The 19,010-nt window shown below is 33.8% G+C and overlaps 1 protein-coding gene across 2 annotated transcripts in view; it reads left to right on the top strand.

Moving 5' to 3' along the window:
• The window catches only part of MAN1A2 (mannosidase alpha class 1A member 2), a 164,466-nt gene that overhangs the window by 136,230 nt on the left and 9,226 nt on the right, over positions 1-19,010 (top strand). For both annotated transcript variants that reach the window (XM_012458861.2, XM_012458863.2), the window contains exon 12: positions 1,609-1,724. In XM_012458861.2, coding sequence (XP_012314284.1) covers positions 1,609-1,724 — 116 coding nt within the window. The remainder of the gene's footprint in view (positions 1-1,608; positions 1,725-19,010) is intronic.

Here is a 19,010-nt window from a genome sequence, read left to right as displayed (position 1 = left end):
ACAAACTCAACATATAATTGATCAAGAACAATAACTGGAATAGTTATGCTCTAAATTCAAGTTTCAGAAATGTGCAGTGATGAGAAGAGGGAGGGATGGAGGCAAAAGAGGCGATGTCACATCTTAAATAGTATTTGCTCATGCATCACCATTGGCCCTTCCTCTTGGGTGTGAAGAAAGTAAAGGGAAGACTGGGTGAGGCAGAATAGCAGTATAGCATGACTTCTGTAGCCTTAGCTGTTCATTCTATTTACACATTCAAACTTCCAAACTTGCCTTCATGACTTTAAATATCTTAAAGATTAGTCATGCCTCCCCACTACTTTCTTATTATTCTTAAACTGTTTTGATAGTTCATATGGCGGTAAAGACACTTGATTATTGTAAAGAAAAGTTCTTAAAAACTCTTGTTTCCAAAATTTATTTAGACTATATTAGAGAAAAGCACCAAACCCTTTAAACTTAGCTATAATCAAAATGGAGCTATGAAATGAACAGATTGATTAAATAAACACCCTTTAATGGTAATTAGCTTTTCATAGAAAGGAGAAACCCAGAAGAGTAAGAAAAGTAGCAAGACTAGGAACAACCAGCCATGGCAGACAGTGACGATTATTTAAGTAACTGTACTTAAACCAGGGTTAGGTAGAATAGAAAAACAGAACAACCACATGTGCTTCCCACTTTTCATGAATGACTTAATTCTGGAGTGTGTTGTACCTGCAGAAGCAGACTATTCGGTTGCTTTGAATTAAAAAATAAGGTTGTGAATACATTCCATTTCATTCAGTATATTTTATTTAGGCATGCCCAAAGATGTAAAAAAAAAGTAAGAATTTTAACTTTCAGTCAAGCAGTAAAGCACAGTAATTAATAATGTGGAGCAAATTACTCTGTGCCTCAGTTTTCCCATCTGAAAAATGGAACTATTAACCTCATAAAGTTGTGAAATTCAAATATGATTGTATTTAAAACTCTTAGGACAACTTTCAGCACATAGTAAATACCTTATAATTGTTAACTCTTTATATTGTAATTATTATTGTAGTAGGTGGGCTGTTTCTGCCAGTTGTTACCACCTCTAATGGTTAACTCATAGTATTATGATAATACAATGTCTGGCACATAGTATGTTTTTAGTAAATATTTTCTCTTACAACAGTTACTATACAGTCCTCCTACTAATACTTTATTTTTTACCATATTGTAGATTATTTGTGCTTGGAAGTGATAAAATTGCAATAAAAAATTTTTAATTGAAACTGACCTCCATCTTGATTTGTCAGAATTAATGAATCTTTATTTTTCCAGATAGACCCCTCATTTAGAAAGAATAGCCTAAATTTGATTTCTAAGTTAGGAAAATATAAGATGTCTTAAAAAGATTAAAGAGTTTTGGAGAGAGAGAAATTCTATAGGAAACATCCTGTTTCTCATATGAGTTAATTTTTCCAGTATGAGAATATTTCCTTTTGATAATACATTATTCTTAAATCATCAGGTTTTCATACAAATCTTTATGAACTTTTGATTATTTTCCTTCAGAGTTTTGTTCTTCAAAACTTGAAATTTTATAGCATTGCTTATTTTGTCTGATCTCTTTCATAGGCCATTGAAAAGTATTGCCGAGTTAGTGGTGGATTTTCTGGAGTCAAAGATGTATATTCCTCTACTCCTACACATGATGATGTACAGCAGAGCTTTTTTCTTGCTGAAACATTGAAGTAAGTAGATAGCTTTAAAAAATGTTTTTATGCTAGATTGGTTTTGCTGTGTGATCACTAGATGATGAATTACGACTGTGTGACAGGTTACACTAATTTTATTATAAATATCTTTATGTAATTGGGTCTGTAAATTTTTAGCTACATCTCAAGAAGAATGGCTTAGACTATAAGGTAGGTATTTTATCCAAAAAGTATTTAGTACCTGTTAAAATTTTTGTTCTTTGCTCTTTAATGTGCATTAAAAATCACCTGGAATGCTTCTTAATACACAGGTAATTGGGTCCACAACCACAAAGTTTCAGTAGGTCTGGAGTTCAGCCTAAAAATTTGCATTTCTAACAAGCTCCCAGGTGATGCTGTTAATGCTGGTCCTGGCTACTGTAGCTAATGAAATCTGTTGGATAATCATGCAGTTTTGATAGCTGTAAATTACTGTTACCACTCATCCACCTGGTGAGGTTTACTGTAAAGGTACACATAAGAAACAATGGAATAGAGTAGACATATTTTGGTCTTATATTCAAAACCCCAGGTAGAGCTCTCTGTAAACAGACCTGGAAGAGATGGAGACTATAAATATGTCCACTTCCCTAAAGACTGACCAAGTAAATATCTGTTCATACTGTCTCTTAAATTTCTTATTTGTATTTCTTGCATATCTGTACATGAATGCCTTGTGAACATTTTATTTTTTTCAACAAATGTGTATTACCAGTCACTATTCAAGTCATTTGAGGATGTTTCAATAGGCAAACAGGATAAAAATTCCTGCCTTCTGGATTTTACATTCTAATACACTTGTAGTTTATATTCTGGTATATTACAATTAAAATGTACCTGTCTCAAACTAAGTTTCTAAATGTTCATCCTAAATGTCTATCTTATTCTAATTTTTCATTTATTAGCCCTAGTACTGTTGTTTTCCTATCTTTTTAGCTTATAAAATATAGAATCATTTCTGCTTCCTCCTTTTAATATACCACCAATCCTTTAAGCTTCTTTATGTTTTTTAACTTTGCTCCCTCCTCTCCATTTATACAGTTGACCATAGTCCATCCTCTTCTTACTGCTGGGATGGTTTAGAACACCTGCCTGGTGTTCAGTTTCCTACATCTAGATGTTTCTTACTCTGATTTATCCTGTGTGATTAGGCTTGAGACTGTATAAGTTGAAAGAGCACTGGACTAGAAAATAAAGTGACAGGAACTTTAGTTGTACACTAGCTATGTCTAGCTGAATGAACATGTCAAAATAAAATTTCTTTGCTTTCTTTACATGTCTGTAAACTATGGAAGTTGGCCCAGATTGTGTATATCTCTCCTGTTTTTTTTTTTTTTAAGACTTCAAAAAAACTGTAAGATAGTACAATGAATATTTGTGTCTTTTCACCTGGTTTTGCCACATTTTCTTCTCTTTCTTTATACACTCACATATACACATAGCTTTACTTTGTTTTTTACTTTTTATTTTGCTGGACAACTTGATTATAACCAACATTATGATATTTCAGCAATAACTTTCAAGAAAAGGCTATTATCTTACATAATCACAATTCGGTTCTCACCCTTGTGAACCTTAATATTCATACAATACAGACCGGTGCAGTGGCGTACACCTGTAATCCCAGCACTTTGGGAGGCCGAGGCAGGTAGATCACGAGGTCAAGAGATTGAGACCATCCTGGCCAACATGGTGAAACCCCATCTCTACTAAAAATACAAAAATTAGCTGGGTGTGGTGGTGCGCACCTGTAGTCCCAGCTACTCAAGAGGCTGAGGCAGGAGAATTGCTTGAAACCAGGATGCAGACATTGCAGTGAGCTGAGATCATGTCACTGCACTTTAGTCTGGGACTCCAGAGTGAGACTCTGTCTCAAAAAAAAAAAAAAAAAAAAAAATATATATATATATATATGTATTCATACAATACTGTCATCCCATTTTCAAATTTCAAAACTTGAAATTCTACGGAATTGCTTATTGCTAAACAAAACTTTGAAGGGCAATAGTCATGTATAGTCTCATTTTCAAATTTCTCCGATTGTTCAAATAATATGCTTTATTTTTGTTTAATGCCAATTCAGGATCCAGTATGGGATCATTTATTATGTTTGGTGGTCTTTTTAGTCTCCTTTAATCTAGCAGAGTTTTCCTGCTTTTCTTTTATCGTTTATGAAATTGACATTTTTAAAGTATTCAGGCTAGTTACTTTGAGGAATGTTCCTCATTTTAGATTTTTTTCTAATTGTTTCTCATGATCAGATTTAGGTTAAACATTTTTAGCATAAATATTACATGGATCTGTGTTCTTATCATTGTATCCTTTAAAGAGACACAACAGTTTAGCCCATTATTGGTGATTTTAAGTTTGAGCATAGGTTAGATTTGATTATTGTCATGTAAACAATCTTTTTCTTTTTGCCATTAGTGACTTATCTGTGGAGCGATAATTTTGTGACTGTGTGAATATTCTTTTTCTTTGAATCCTAGATTCTATTCTTAAACCAACCTAATATACATTCAAATATTTACATATATATAAAGTTTCTTCTGTTGCATTTAATTGTCTATTTTATATTTCATTGCTTGTGGCAGGAATACCTTTATCCTTTCTATCAATTAATGCCTCTCTCTCATTTCTAATTTTGGTTCAGATTTCACCTCTTGCAGACTGGCTTTCATAATTTATTCTCAAATGCCTCATCACTATAAACTTTGAGCACTTTAGCACATGGCATAGGGCTGGAAACAGATGGTATGCTGCCTCATCCCCTTCCAGTACCTGTATGGAATATCACCAGTTAATCCTGGTACTTTTCCCTGCCAAGTTCAGACAGAATTCTGCTCAATACAACACTAGGCTAGGTAACCAGTCATTTATGTATATATATATAGATGGGTATTTGCTACAATGTTTGCGTTTAGAAAAACATACATCTGGAGCAATAAAAGTGAAAAAGGTCAAACAAAAAGAAACATACTAATAGTTATAACATCACCTAGGCTAAGAAAATTGTTACAATTGAGCAGTACATTCAGCATTGTGCTTCCTGGCAGCTAAAGCAAAAAGGAATCATTCTGCATGTGTCATTATCATGTTTGGGAGTTGAGGGAGCATATTACTTTGACAAATGGACAGAATTTTTTATGTTGCTGCATTATAAAATGACTTAAATTGGATAACTCTATAAAAATATTGAACTATTTAAGTGAACCATAAGAAATTACCCTTTTAAAAAGCTGAACATATTTGAATATTGGCAATTTAATATGGTTCAACCTAATATATAATGGTAATGGTAAACATTTTCAAGCAGTGATCTTAGAGAAGATGCAAAAAGATTCAATCTGATTTGCTCTTTATAAAAACTGATGGCATTATATTAAATACAATTGAATACAGTCATTTGTCTGAAGATCTAAATTAATGTAGCTGTAGTTTTATAATTTTCTTATTGTAAAAATAGAACTTAAAACTTTATAGAGGAATGAAGATAAGTATGATCCCTTAAATATTTCTCAAATATCAGTTAATGTAAATAGGCTTCAAAAGCTGAGTAACTGTCAATTTAAGATTGTGTATTTTACCAAATGGTGGAAATTCATTGTGAATTTATTAAAAGACAACAATCAATGTGTTTTAGCTACCAGAGATGGGAACATTGTCACAGCAGTGGCAAAGTTAAATGAAAAAGCCTGTATTCTTGATCTAAATTGAGGGTCATTTTACCTTTTACATTTTGTCATAAGTGCTATACTATCAATTAGTTATTGCTATAGATAGTACTTTTTTCCCCAGAAGAGGCCATGTTTCCTACTTTTTGGTTTCCCTCAATAGTCCTTACTTTATTTATTAATGTTTATCTAGCATATAAACTGAAAGCATAACAAAAACTATGTAATGAAGAAGGTCAAAGATAGATTCCTCCAAAGATTCTAAAACTCATATACTCTAGTACAGGAAATAAAACACATGCAATATATACAACGAATTTTAAATACATTAAATGTGTAAATAAAATATTAACAAAATACAGAAGTCTTTTAGAGAAGCAAGAGTTTGCTTAACATGGAAAACATGAAGACTTCCTGGAAGTAGTAGCATTTGAACCAGATTTGAAGGCAAGATGGGTAAAATAGGATGAACTGGTATTCAGGGGAATAGCTATAAGGTAGACAATGGGATATTCAGAATGAGATGAGAGCTCTAAAGGTGGAATTGACAAGCCTGAATATCTAATTAGATATAAGGAGATTTAGTAAGAAGGAAGAATCAGAGATAATATTAAAGTTTTTAGCGCCAACCTGACTACAGTTTCTAATCAGCATATTAGTGCCTTACTTTTAAGTATTAATATAGTATTGACTTAGAAATGTTTATTCAACTATAAACATGTAAGATTTGTGCATGTTTCTGTATGTATGTTATAGTGATTTTTAAAGTTTAAAATATGAATATAACAAGGTAATTTAAGAAAATACCCAAAACAGAAGGATATGTTTCCAGTTTGAAAGAAACCATCAAGATCCCAGCATAGCAGATGAAAACAGACCCACACCAAGGCACAGCACCTTGGAATTTCAAAACCCCTGGGGTAAAAGAAAGTTCTCACAGCTTCCACAGGGAGAGAGAATAGAATAAAGTCTCATAGATCTGGATTGAGTGGCTTCATACTTCTCAAGAACAGTCATGAAAGCTAGAAGCATTAGAGCAATTGATTAAAAATTATGAGAGAAAATTAATTCCAACTTAGAATTCTGAGTTTTTAGCCATGTAAGGTCTCAAAAATCCACTTCCAATCCTCTTTCTCAGTTAAGTTTTTGGAGGATATGCTCCGTGAAAAGCATATTTGGAGGATATGCTTCTTTTTTGACATAAACCAAAAAAGAAGACATGAATGCAGGGAAAAGGTAAAAGGAAGATTAAGAGAATAATATATAGAGAGATTGAGGAGGACAGAGGCTCCAGAGAGATTTCTTCAAGATTAAATGTATAGACTGTTCACATCTGAGTATTTTGAGAGGAGATTTAAACAGTGGTGAAGATTTTAGGTGCAGTATTACTACTAAATAAAGTCAGCCTGCTTTTTAAACAAGGAGAGATGTGCAAGAAAGGAAAAGCCATGAATCGCTTTTTGTTAACATATGAACTTGTTTAAAGACACTTGGTTGGAGTCTTGATTGTTTTGTAAGAAGAGCTAAATGGTATTACTGCCCCCTTTCTTCAGCTGCAAGAAATAGAAATATGTTCTTTGATAATGGCTTTTGTCCTTCCAAGGACTGTCTTTTCATTGTTTCAGTGAAATAGAAGTTGGTCAGAAGTCCCTTAAGCTAAAAGAATTGCAAGGAAAGTAGCAGATAGAACCCCGAGATTCCTAGGAGCACTTCTCTAGCAGCAGCACTTGAATTGTTTAATGAGTATCTCCCACATGGATTCTGTATAGTTCTATCACTTTATAAGCCTCTTATCAACAACTTTGAAGGAGTGTATTATTTTATATATGTACCTTAGTGTCTACACCCATTCACTTAGATCTTTCATTGAATTAGGTTTTCATTGCATCTTACCTCAATTCTGTTGCATATTTATTTGAAGATCTGAGAAAAGTATACATGTTGAGGATACATTTCAACCATTTTTTTCTGCTTTTATATATATCAGGCATTAGGCAGCTTAGAAATCACAGGTTAGTTGGAAACACAGTCTTAACAAATTTGTTATTAAAGGTAAGAGAAATAGCATAAAATTAAGATCAAGTTTATGACCACAGTATGTCTCCTTTCACTGGTATCAAAGTCTCAATGGCAGGAGTTAGGTCTGTATCTCTTGCTTGTGTGCCTTTTTCCTCCCTATCTCTTGAAATTCAAACTTTGAATATTCTAGTAAAATTCTGGAAAGCTATGTAAGAATATGTCAATAATCTTAATCAGAGTTATGGAAAAAGATGTATGTACAAAGATATTTATTGCTGTTATAAAAATAAGAGTCATTATTTGTTCAATAATAGCTGAATGGTTAAATAAATTATGACACATCCACAATAGTATCATGAAGCCAAAACAATGTATTTTTATAGACTTTTCAGAGTATAAGTGGGCTATTAAGTCCACCCGTGCATATGTAACACATAGATGAACATGTTAATGGTATTTCAACAATATCAAAATGTGAACTATAGTTTAGCTTAATTGAAGTTATTTTCATTTTTAAAAATATTTTTTGTTTTTGCCTTTGTAAATATTTAAAAAATCTTTAAAAATTATCTATTTTGAAAAAAAATAGTAAGGCTGGATCCCTGCTAAGTACCAAAACTAATTTTCTATAGAGCAAAGCTTTAAATATTAAAAAAAGAAATAAAATCATGAAACAATTGAAAGTTTTTTTCCAACTCTGGGGATGAAGATGTCATGATACAAAACCCAGAAATCATGGAAGAAAAGATTGAAACTTTAATTACATAAAAATAGAAAACATTTGTAAGGAAAAAAGAGCACTAAACAAAGTAAAAGACAAATGGCACAGTGGGAAAGCATTTTTTAAAATTAGAAGTTGTTAAAAAAAAAATACTAAGCTTAAAAAATAAGTAGAAGCAGTTCTTAGAGAAGAAATGGTTATAAACACATGAAGAATGCTTGATCCACTTGTAAGAAATAAATGAAATAAAACTAAACATCAGGTACTATGTCTTATTTACTATCACACTGCTTAAGATTTTAAAAGTTTGTCTTCTAGTGTTGACAAGGATATAAGAACCTAGTCACTTTCAAACACTGGAAGTATATTCTTTTTTGTTGTTGTTAAGGAAGCAGGGTCCACCTGTGGCCCCTCACCCCACTTGGAAGAATATTCTTAAAATATCCTTAAGTGTGTATTGTCAGTACTTCATTTGTCCTGAGAGTCTATGTGAGATATTAATATCCTCAGTGCTTTAGTGTTTGAGTTAGAACAACCGTGCATGCAGTCAACATGTTGGTTGAGCTATGCATAATAGCATAGCACTTGTCATATTTAAATCAATAGTGTAAACACTGTGATGCGTAGCTCTACGACAATGTGTAATTTCTCAAAAATTAAGGCTAATATTGTTTTTAATATGGCTTTTTTTGAATTATAAAAATAGTATGTGGCTACTGCAAAATGAGTTAAATAGTATAGAACTGAAGAAATGACAAAAAAAAGATAAGTTTATGTATGCCTCTCATCCAGTCTCACTCCCCACAGAGAGTAATTATTAAATAGTTCTTGAGATATCCTTCTGGAAATTGTCTGGGCATATGCAAATATATGAAAATATATATTTATAATATATCCTTTAGCTTTTTTTCTCCATATATAAGATTATATATACGTATTTTTTTGAAACTTGCATTTTTATCTTTTTATCTAGGAAAGGTTTCCATACTGGCATATATAAATCCACTGAGGAATGTTGTATAATTTATTTAAACAGTACCCTATTGTTAGTTATTTAAGTTGGTTCTGGTTTTATAAACAGAGCTGCAGTGAATGTCCTTTTACATATATCTCTGCTCCCTGTGTGAAGATAAATGTTGGTTAGATTCCTAGAAGTAAAATGGATGGCCAGGGCAATGGCATGTGCATTTGTTATAAATAGAATTAAGCAAAATAAGCTGAGAGAGCTAACTCTTCAGAAAACTTCTCAGAAAGTTTTAGAAAATTAGTTAGAAATGGTTAACATCAGATGGGTATTTGAGAAATATAGAAACATTTACACAGTATCTGATAGTGTGTAGTAAGATTTGAATGAACAAACCTTTAGTTTTTAAGTAAATCTTACCTCAGACAACAGAATCAATCACTTAAAACTTGTTTTCTGTAGGTTAAGAACAGATTAAAAGTCAAACAATCATTCTTAGGAAGTAAATGGAATCAAAGTTTCAGTATTTGCTCACACTTTTAAACTAGTGCTTTCTGGAATCCTTAATTCTACCTCTTTATTCTTTATCAAGATATGAGCTCTTTTTCTACTAAGTGGTGATTAAAATATATAGACAATACAATGTAATATATGAAACACAAATGTGTGCCAGCTGTTTTGTGTGCTAGGGCTATGTCAGTGACTATAATAGAATAATCCTAACATAAAAGAACTTATATCCTAAAAATTTCATTCACCCTCTCCCTAACTTATAATTACTCTGTTTTGAGTGCCTGCCTGTAAAAATATGCCTTGTGTGTATTATCCAAACACTTCATTACTCTCTTTCCTTGTCCTTCTTTTTCTTCATTACACTATCACCATTTGCATCAGTCCATTCTCACACTCCTATAAAGAACTGCTGAAGACTGGGTAATTTATAAAGACAAGAGGTTTAATTGACTCACAGTTCTGCATAACTGGGGAAGCCTCAGGAAACTCAGAATCATGGCAGAAGGGGAGGCAGGCTCATCTTACATGGTGGCAGGCAAGAGACAGCATGTGCAGGAGGAATTGTCTTAATGCTTATAAAACCATCAGGTCTCATGAGAACTCATTCATTATCACAGGAACAGTATGGGGGAGACTGCCCCCATGATCCAGTCACCTCCTTCCACATGTGGGGATTGTGAGGATTACAATTTGAGATGAGATTTGGGCGGGGACAATAGCCAGACCATATTGCCATCTGACATAGGTGTGTGTTGTTGTTTGGTAGAGATCTGGATCCTGCTGTGTTGCCCAGGTTGGTCTTGAACTCCTAGGCTCAAACAGTCCTCCTGCCGTAGCCTCCCAAAGTGCTGGGATTATAGGTATGAGTCATCACACTGAGCCTAGTTGTGTGTTTTAACCTATCTTCTTCCAGTAGAATGTAAGCTTCATAGCTATAGAGACTTTTCCTTTTAACTACTGTGATCTCCCTAACACCTAGCACATGAGACACTCAGTAAATATGTATTGAGTTCGTTCATAAATTTTTAGTCTATTAGGCAAGAAAAACTGTTGGCTATTTGCATCTGTACTCTGATTACTCTTAAGTAGTAGTTTTTAATTATATCATTTTATCATTTTCAGTTGTGTTTTTTAAAGCATTACCTGATCATCTGGTATACAATTTCAAATTGTGCCCTTATTCCATGTTCTTTTCCTTGCTTTACTTTTCTTCGTAGCACCTATCTTCCAACATAGCATATAGTTTTCTTAAGCATTCCCCAATTAGAATATAAACTACACGAAGAGTTTACAGCATTTTCGTATATTTTGGTTGTTGTTTTATCCTCAGTATCTACAGGAGGGCCACACGTATAATATGTATTTCAGTATTAAATGTTTGCTGAATAAAGGATTGTATCATTTGATTTCAAAGGAGACAGCTAAAAAACCCCAGCAATTTTATAAGATCTTGTATATAATAAAAGTAGGAGGGGGAAGAAGAAGAGAATAATAGACCTACTTTATTTCCTGGTTGGGGCTTAGAGCTTGATCTCAGAATTCACTTAGTGTTAGGAGGTAGTTGATAATGAGTCAAAGAATTGATAAAGCAAGAAGAAAGGACCCAAGGCAAGATGTGGAAGCTGAGGATGTCAGGGCTGCGGATTTGTTTTCAGTGGAGAGTCAAAGGTCCAGATGCCCACATAAAGGAGAGAAGAAGAAACTGTACAAACCAACTGTTGTTAGAGTTACATAAAGTTGGTAACCTAGAAAAGTGGTTCTCAAACTTGAGTGTGCATGAGAATCACCTGGAAGGCCTCTTAAAACAGGGGATGCTAGGCTCTCTTGACGGAGTTTCTGATTAATAGGTCTAGAGTGGGGCCTAAGAATTTGCATTTTTAACAAGTTCCCAGGTGATGCTGATGCATCTGGTCTGGGGGAATCACACTTTGAGAACCACTGACATCTGTGACTGGGTAAAACATTTATGGAAGCAATTAGAGATTAATGAATTAACTATACAGGCAGAGAACCTAGCAGACCATAAAGTCAGGTGGGTAAGTCTTTGCTTAACTGCTCTATTTATGTACTTCAGTCTCTTCAAATAGGTGTACTGGAAGACGAGAATCATGGTCTCCACATTTTTAAGTGCCTCCTATGTCCTGTCGCTGTACAATCTACATATTAGGCACTGGGATACACACACACACACACACACACACACAGAGAGAGAGAGAGAGAGAGAGAGAGAGAGAGAGAGGAACACACAGTGAATTTCATTTGTACTATTTAATATAAGCATTTTCCAGTTTCAAAAGTTTAATCTTTGAAATATGCTTGCCAATTTCTTTGCCAATTTCTTTTGCTACGGTAGAGGGAGCTACAACCCAAATTGTACTTAACATAGCAGTAACACAGTAAGGCTATCCTTTTTCATCTTTGTTCATTAGTTTATTTTTTAAAAACTTTTAAAATCAGCTTTACTGAAATGCAGTAAGTGTACAGTACATTTTGGCAAATGTTTAAACCTGGGTAAATATCAGCCTTAGTGGATATATGGAACATTTCTGTTCTAATTTTGCAGTCAGTTCTACCCACCCCAAACTCTTACCTGCTTTCTGTCACTATAGGTTGCTGCTTGTAGAATTTCATATAATTTGAATCATGCAATATTTGAGAGGAGGTAAAGGAGAATAATTGTTTAAAGGGTATAGAGTTTGAGTTTTACAAGGTGAACAATGTGAATATACTTAACACTACTGAACTGTACACTTAAAAATGGTTAAGGCGGGAAATTTTACATTATGTGGTGGCTTTTTGCCAAAACAGCATTTATTTTATGTCTGGTTTCTTTTTTGCATGATATTTTTTAGGTTAATCCATGTTGTATTTATCAGTAGTTCATTCCTTTCTCTCTCTCTTTTTTTTTTTTTTGAGACAGACTGTCACCAGGCTGAAGTGCAATGGCACAGTCTTGGCTCACTGCAACCTCCACCTCCCAGGTTCAAGCAATTCTCCTGCCTCAGCCTCCTGAGTAGCTGGGACTACAGGCGCATGCCACCACACCCAGCTACCTTTTGTTTTGTTTTTTTAAGTAGAGATGGGGTTTCACCATGTTGGCCAGGATGGTCTCGATCTCTTGACCTTGTGATCCGCCGGCCTTGGACTCCCAAAGTGCTGGGATTACAGGTGTGAGCCACAGTGCCCAGCCCTAGTTTATTCTTTTCTATTGATGAGTATTATTTTCTTGTTTGGCTATATCGCATTTTATTTGTCCATTCACTTTTTGATGGCCTGTTAATCATATGTTTTTGAAAAAAAATCAGAAAAAAAGAATTGGTAGCAACAATTTTCTCTCAAAACTCAAGTAAATATTGTTGCCTGCAGTTTATTGCCCTAAGTTTGTCCTGGTTTAAAAAAATTTCATTGTCATCTAGTTCTTCCTTTGCAAACAATTTTACTAAACAAGTTATTCATGATATTTAGTTTGATTTGCTAACTTAGCTACTTTTTCTAAGGGAATATATTGTAGTATTATAAAGAAAGCTAGTAATAAATGAATAGAGTAATAGATTTGTGATACCAACTTGTAGTGTCTAGGAGGTAAGTATATGTGCACTTCACTGTAAAATTCTTTCAACATTTCTATGTTTGAAAGTTTTGCGGGCCAGGCGCGTTGGCTCACGCCTGTAATCCCAGCACTTTGGGAGGCTGAGGCAGGTCGATCACCTGAGTTCAGGAGTTTGAGACCCCATCTCTACTAAAAATACAAAAATTAGCTGAGCATGGTGGCTCACGCTTGTAATCCCAGCTACTTTGGAGGCTGAGGCAGGAGAATTGCTTGAACCCAGGAGGCAGAGGTTGTAGTGAACTGAGATCATGCCACTGCACTCCAGCCTGGGCAACAGATCAAGACTCTTGTCTCAAAAAAAAAAAAAAATAGAAAAGAAAAGAAAAAAAAGTTTTATAAAATATTGGGGCAAAAAGGAGGGAAAAACTAGTAAATTATCCAGAATAGGTTTTGTTACTGATGTTATTATTATATCCTCTTCTAGTTTTAATTCTCTTTTTTACTGCTACTGTTATCTTCATTTGCTTATTAAGCTATTTTCAGTATAAGTAAATGAATGCACAGTTAGCTAGCTATCAGACTATTAAAGCAAATTCCCTGAGCAAGATTTTGAAATAAGCTCATAGACAACTCTGATAGTGGCTTCGTCCATAAAACATCAAAATTTTTTTTAAGTTTCTAAGCAAAAGTGACTAAGTAATATATTTTAGAGAAGGAGGGAATCAGTGGTGGTATTGTGCGTGAGGATTCTCAGATAAGGGGGGAAAAAAAGAGAAGACTGAAAAACAAAGCCACTGTTTCCTTTCATTTATCTTTTATCTTGTCTGTAACTGGATCCTGAAGTTAGCCTCCTACCATGAGAGGACTGTTTTTCCAGCTGGACGAAAAGAGTAGCATCAAGTCCCCTATTCTGCTGTTTTCTGCTCACTTACTCATGGAGACAAGCTAAGTCAAATCAATATGTACTTATTAAGTACCAGCTTTCTCAGAGTTGTGCTATTTGAAAATTAAAGTATATGAAACATATATTCTACCCATAAAAAGCTTGGAGTGTAGTTTAGAAGTCTCTTACCTTTAGGCATAGATAAATCTAATAAAAGTACAAAGTATATATGCAGTTGGCCTTCCATATCCATGGGTTCATGAATTCAACCAACCTTGGATTGAAAATACAGTTTTTTTAAAAAAAATTGCGTCTGTATTGAGCATGTATAGACCTTTTTCTTGTCATTATTCCCTAAGCAATATAACAACTATTTACATAGATTTAAAGTGTGTGGGAAAATATGCATTGGTTATATGAATATAAAATGCCATTTTATATCAGGATTTGAGCATCCAAGGATTTTTGTATCTGAGAGGTTCTGGAACCAATTCCCCACAGATACTGAGGGACAACTGTATTAGTTTGTAAATAGAAAATAAATGTTTTAGAAATTCAGAGAAGGGAATTTTGGATCAGGCTGAAGTAGTCATGAAGAAAGACTAAAATGATGCTGAATTAGTAAAATGTTAATAGGTGAAGTAAAACAGAAAGTAGCTCTCTGAAAAGAAGGATTCAGCCTGAAAAAAAATACCTTTTAAAAAACACTAAAGAAACTAGACCAACTAAAGTACATTCACTAGGAGAAGTAGTAGGAAATAGAATTCTAGAATCAAAATCAGGGCAGCAACACGGATGACCCTTGAGGACATTATGCTAAGTGAAATAAGCCAGCCATAAAAAGACAAATATGGGGTGACTTTACTTCTGTGAGGTCTCTAAAGTAGTCACATTTATAGAAACAAAGTAGAATGGTGGTTACCAGGGACTTGGGGAGGGAATTGAAATTGGTTTTAGTTTTGCAAAGAACAGTGTGAATATACTTAACACTACTGAACTATACACTGAAAAATGGTTAAGATGGTAAATTTTATGTTATATGTTTGTTACCACAATAAAAAAAATAAAGCAATGGCATGCTAAAAAGGGAATTATAAGATAAAATGCAAAGCACTCATACTTCACCTCCAACTTCCTCTCCTCTAACCCCTTCATCCAACTTTTCCCTTCTTTAAAATTATCTTTCTCCTATCCCACTGTTCCCCTCCAGTATTCCTAAAATATAATATTGACTTCAAAGTCACATTTGAACTAGCACCTTGATATATAATTTATTTGGATTCTTGCAGTAATTTAAAATAACAAATTATATTCCAGTTAAACAAATATGGCTAAGATGAAACTAGAGCCCCAAAGGAAGAAAAGTAACTTGTTATTTTAAATTACTACTGCAAATGCAGTTGGATTGAAGAAAGTATAGATGTATTTAATGTCTACTTTCATAAAATTCTAGGAAGTCATGGTATGAAGAGATTAGAAAGGAACTAGTCATCATGAAGAATCAGAAACGATTTCTAAGAACAAGTTCTTGCTGGACCATCTAATATTCTTTTTGGATTGGATTAATAATAGACACGAGGGTAGGGAATTCCATGAATATAATTACATGACATTCAGCAAATTGTTTGACACAGTCTCTCAAAATGGATGAGTGGAACTTCTGCTTAATCTAAAGATGGAACCAGATTTACCCTTCTGCCTTTAATAAATGGCAAAATGTATATGAAACAATGGTTTTTGAAACACCAGACAGGAGGCAGTGAAGGACAGTAATCTCTGAGAGATAGGAAACGAAGTGAGCCCTGTGATTGCCCAGCTGACTGTCCTGTTAGAGTTTCCAGGACATAGTACAGGGAGGGGATCTGAGACAAAGCCCAGTGCACTCCCTGGGGAGATGAAGCTGTGAGTGTGGGGAAACTGAAATAGCTAGAATTCACAGGACAGTACCAGAGAGGAGAAAGCTGCAGAGAGAAATAACCAGGGGAACCCACTGGAGTATTCAGCAGAGTCCTGATCATCACATGCATGTGAAGAACCTCCTGAGGTAAGGGAAAGAATCATCATAGAGGATTAAAGGCAGCAGTTTCTGGTACTCACAGTAGGGTCAGAAACAGTACCTGTTACCGGCAACCAGACTGGAAAAATTCATAATTCAAGTGTCACTGGGTAGAGTGAGTACTCAGGAAGATCCTGCCTCAATAGTGGGGAATAATCTGCTGCTTTGGACCTACGTAGCAAATAATGAAAGCAAGATCTAAAAGGATCAAACTGTTTCTAGGTGATCTAACTACATCCCTGAACAAAACTCAAGATTTATATAAAGGAATATAAAAATAACTACCACCCAACAAGGTAAAATCCACAGTGTCTAGCTTCTAGTCAAAGATTACCATGTATGCAAAGAGACAGTACAATATGATCAGTAATTATGAAAATAATTGAAACCAACTTAGACCTGATAAAGATATTAGAATTAGTAGACAATGATAATTAAAATATTTATTAACTATGTTCCCTCTATTCAAAAAGTAGAGACCTAGAAGATATAAAAACCCAAATCAAATTTCTCTAAATGAAAACTGTAATGTTTGAGTTGAAAAATATACTAGATGAAATTATTAGCATGTTAGACATTGCAGAAGTGAAAATTAGTGAACTTTAAGACTTAGCAATGAAACTATCCAAAATGAAACATGAGCAAAAAATAAGAACCTTTATGAAACTAGAAAGAGATCAGTGAGCTATGTGACAACTTACAGTGGCTTAAAATACGTGAAATTAGAATCTCCAGAGAAGAAACAAGAAGGTGGACCCCCTCCAAAAAAAAAAAATTTTTTTTTTTTGAAGAAATAATGGCAAAAAACTTTACAAAGTTGATGTAAACTATACACCCACAGATCCAAGAAGCTAAACAAACTCCAGGCACAAGAAACATGAATGAAGACAACTTCACCAAGACACATTATAATCTAATTGCTTAAAACCAGGGGTAAAGAAAAAAATCTTAAAAGCAACCAGAGCAGAAAGAAAAATTAGGTAAAAAGGGGCAAATATAAAAATGGCAGCAAGAATCAAGCATGAAATTTTAAACCTTCTGATGCAGGAAATTGAAAGACTTAAAGTAATTTTACAGAAGATGTTTATATCATGACAGCTCATGAATGTCATAATAATAAAAATATTTGCCACTGAAGACTGCCTCCAAATTCTGAAAAAGCAAGAGTTTACTATAAAACAATGACAAAAACCTATTATAAAGAAGCTCATCTGATTACCCTGTGAAAATGCATAATTTTTTAAAACCCAAAAAGTGCCAACATGAACTATCTAAGAAGAAAAAGAAAACTTCTTATTTAGCAGCACATATACTTTGGAAATGAAAACTGGAGAAAAGATAAAACTGTTTTTACTTTTCGCGTTGTTCTTGGAAAATCACTTTCAAACCCCTTTTATAAGTATATATTCACTAATAGAAGCATGGTAACAGAAAGGGATATATATGTTTTTAAATGGTATATGTTTTCTTTTATGTTGAAATTTTATAGATAGCCCAGATCCTTTATGGGGTGAAGCTGTTCCATAAAAATATTAGCAAAAGAAAGTAAAATTGATAAAAAATAAAGTAGTAAAGAAGAAAATTTTTTAAAAAAGAATGAGGGTTGGTTTAAACAAACTTTAAAGCAACAGCAGTTAAAAGAGACAAAGAATGATATTATATAATGATAAAAGGTCTTGTCCAACAGGAAAATATCACAATCCTAAACATATATGCACCTAACACTGGAGCTTCCAAATTTATAAAACAATTACTGATAGACCTAAGAAATTAGCAACACGATAATAATGGGGAACTTCAGTACTCCACTGACACCCCTAGACAGGTCATCAAGACAGAAAATCAACAAAAAAATAATAGATTTAAATTATATGTTGGCACAAATGGACTTAACAGATATGTACAGAACATTTCATCCAGCAACTGCAGAATACACATTTTATTCAACAGCTCATGGAACTTTGTCCAAGATAGACCATATGATAGGCCATAAAATGAGCCTTAATAAATTTAAGAAACTTGAAATTATATCAAGCACTGTCTCAGTTCACAGGGGAATAAAACTGGAAGTCAATTCCAAAAGGAACCTTCAAAACCATGTAAATACATGGAAATTAAATAACCTGCTCCTTAATAAACATTCGGTCAAAAACAAAATCGAGCTGGAAATTTAAAAATTCTTTGAACTGAACGACAATAATTACACAACCTATCAAAACCTCAGGTATACAGGAAAGGCTGTGCTAAGAGGAAAGGTCATAGCCCAAGAGCACTAACTGACATTCTAAGGTCACACCTCAAGAAACTAGAGAAACAAGAACAAACCAAGCCCAGCAGAAGAAAGGAAATAACCAAGATCAGAGCAGAACTAAATGAAATGGAAACAAAACAAAAAATGCTAAAGATAAATGCAACAAAAACCTGGTTCTTTGAAAAGATAAATAAAATTGATAGACCATTAGCAACATTAACCAAGTAAAGAAAGTTCAAATAACCTCATTAAGAAACAATACAGGAGATACTGCAACTGACACCACTGCAATACAAAAGATCATTCAAGACTACTATGCACACCTTTACACACGTAAACTAGAAAACCTAGAAGAGATGGATAAATTCATGGAAAAATGCAACCCTTTTAGCTTAAATCAGGAAGAATTAGATATGCTGAACAGACCAATAGAGAAGCAGTGAGATTGAAATGGTAATTTAAAAGTTACCAACATAAAAAAGTCCAGAACCAGACAGATTCACAGCAGAATTCTAACAGACAATATTCCACAGGATAGAGAAAGAAAGAAATCTCCCTAATTTATTCTGTAAAGCCAGCATCACCCTAATAACAAAACCAGGAAAGGACAAAACCAAAAAAGAAAACTGCAGACTGATATCCTTGATGAACA

The sequence above is a fragment of the Aotus nancymaae genome, unplaced genomic scaffold (genome assembly GCF_030222135.1).
Source record: "Aotus nancymaae isolate 86718 unplaced genomic scaffold, 86718_ANA_hifiasm-v0.15.2.pri h1tg000007l, whole genome shotgun sequence".
Taxonomy (NCBI): domain Eukaryota; kingdom Metazoa; phylum Chordata; class Mammalia; order Primates; family Aotidae; genus Aotus; species Aotus nancymaae.
The sequence above is the reverse complement of the archived record's forward strand: the minus strand, read 5'-3'. Positions and strand labels throughout refer to the sequence as shown.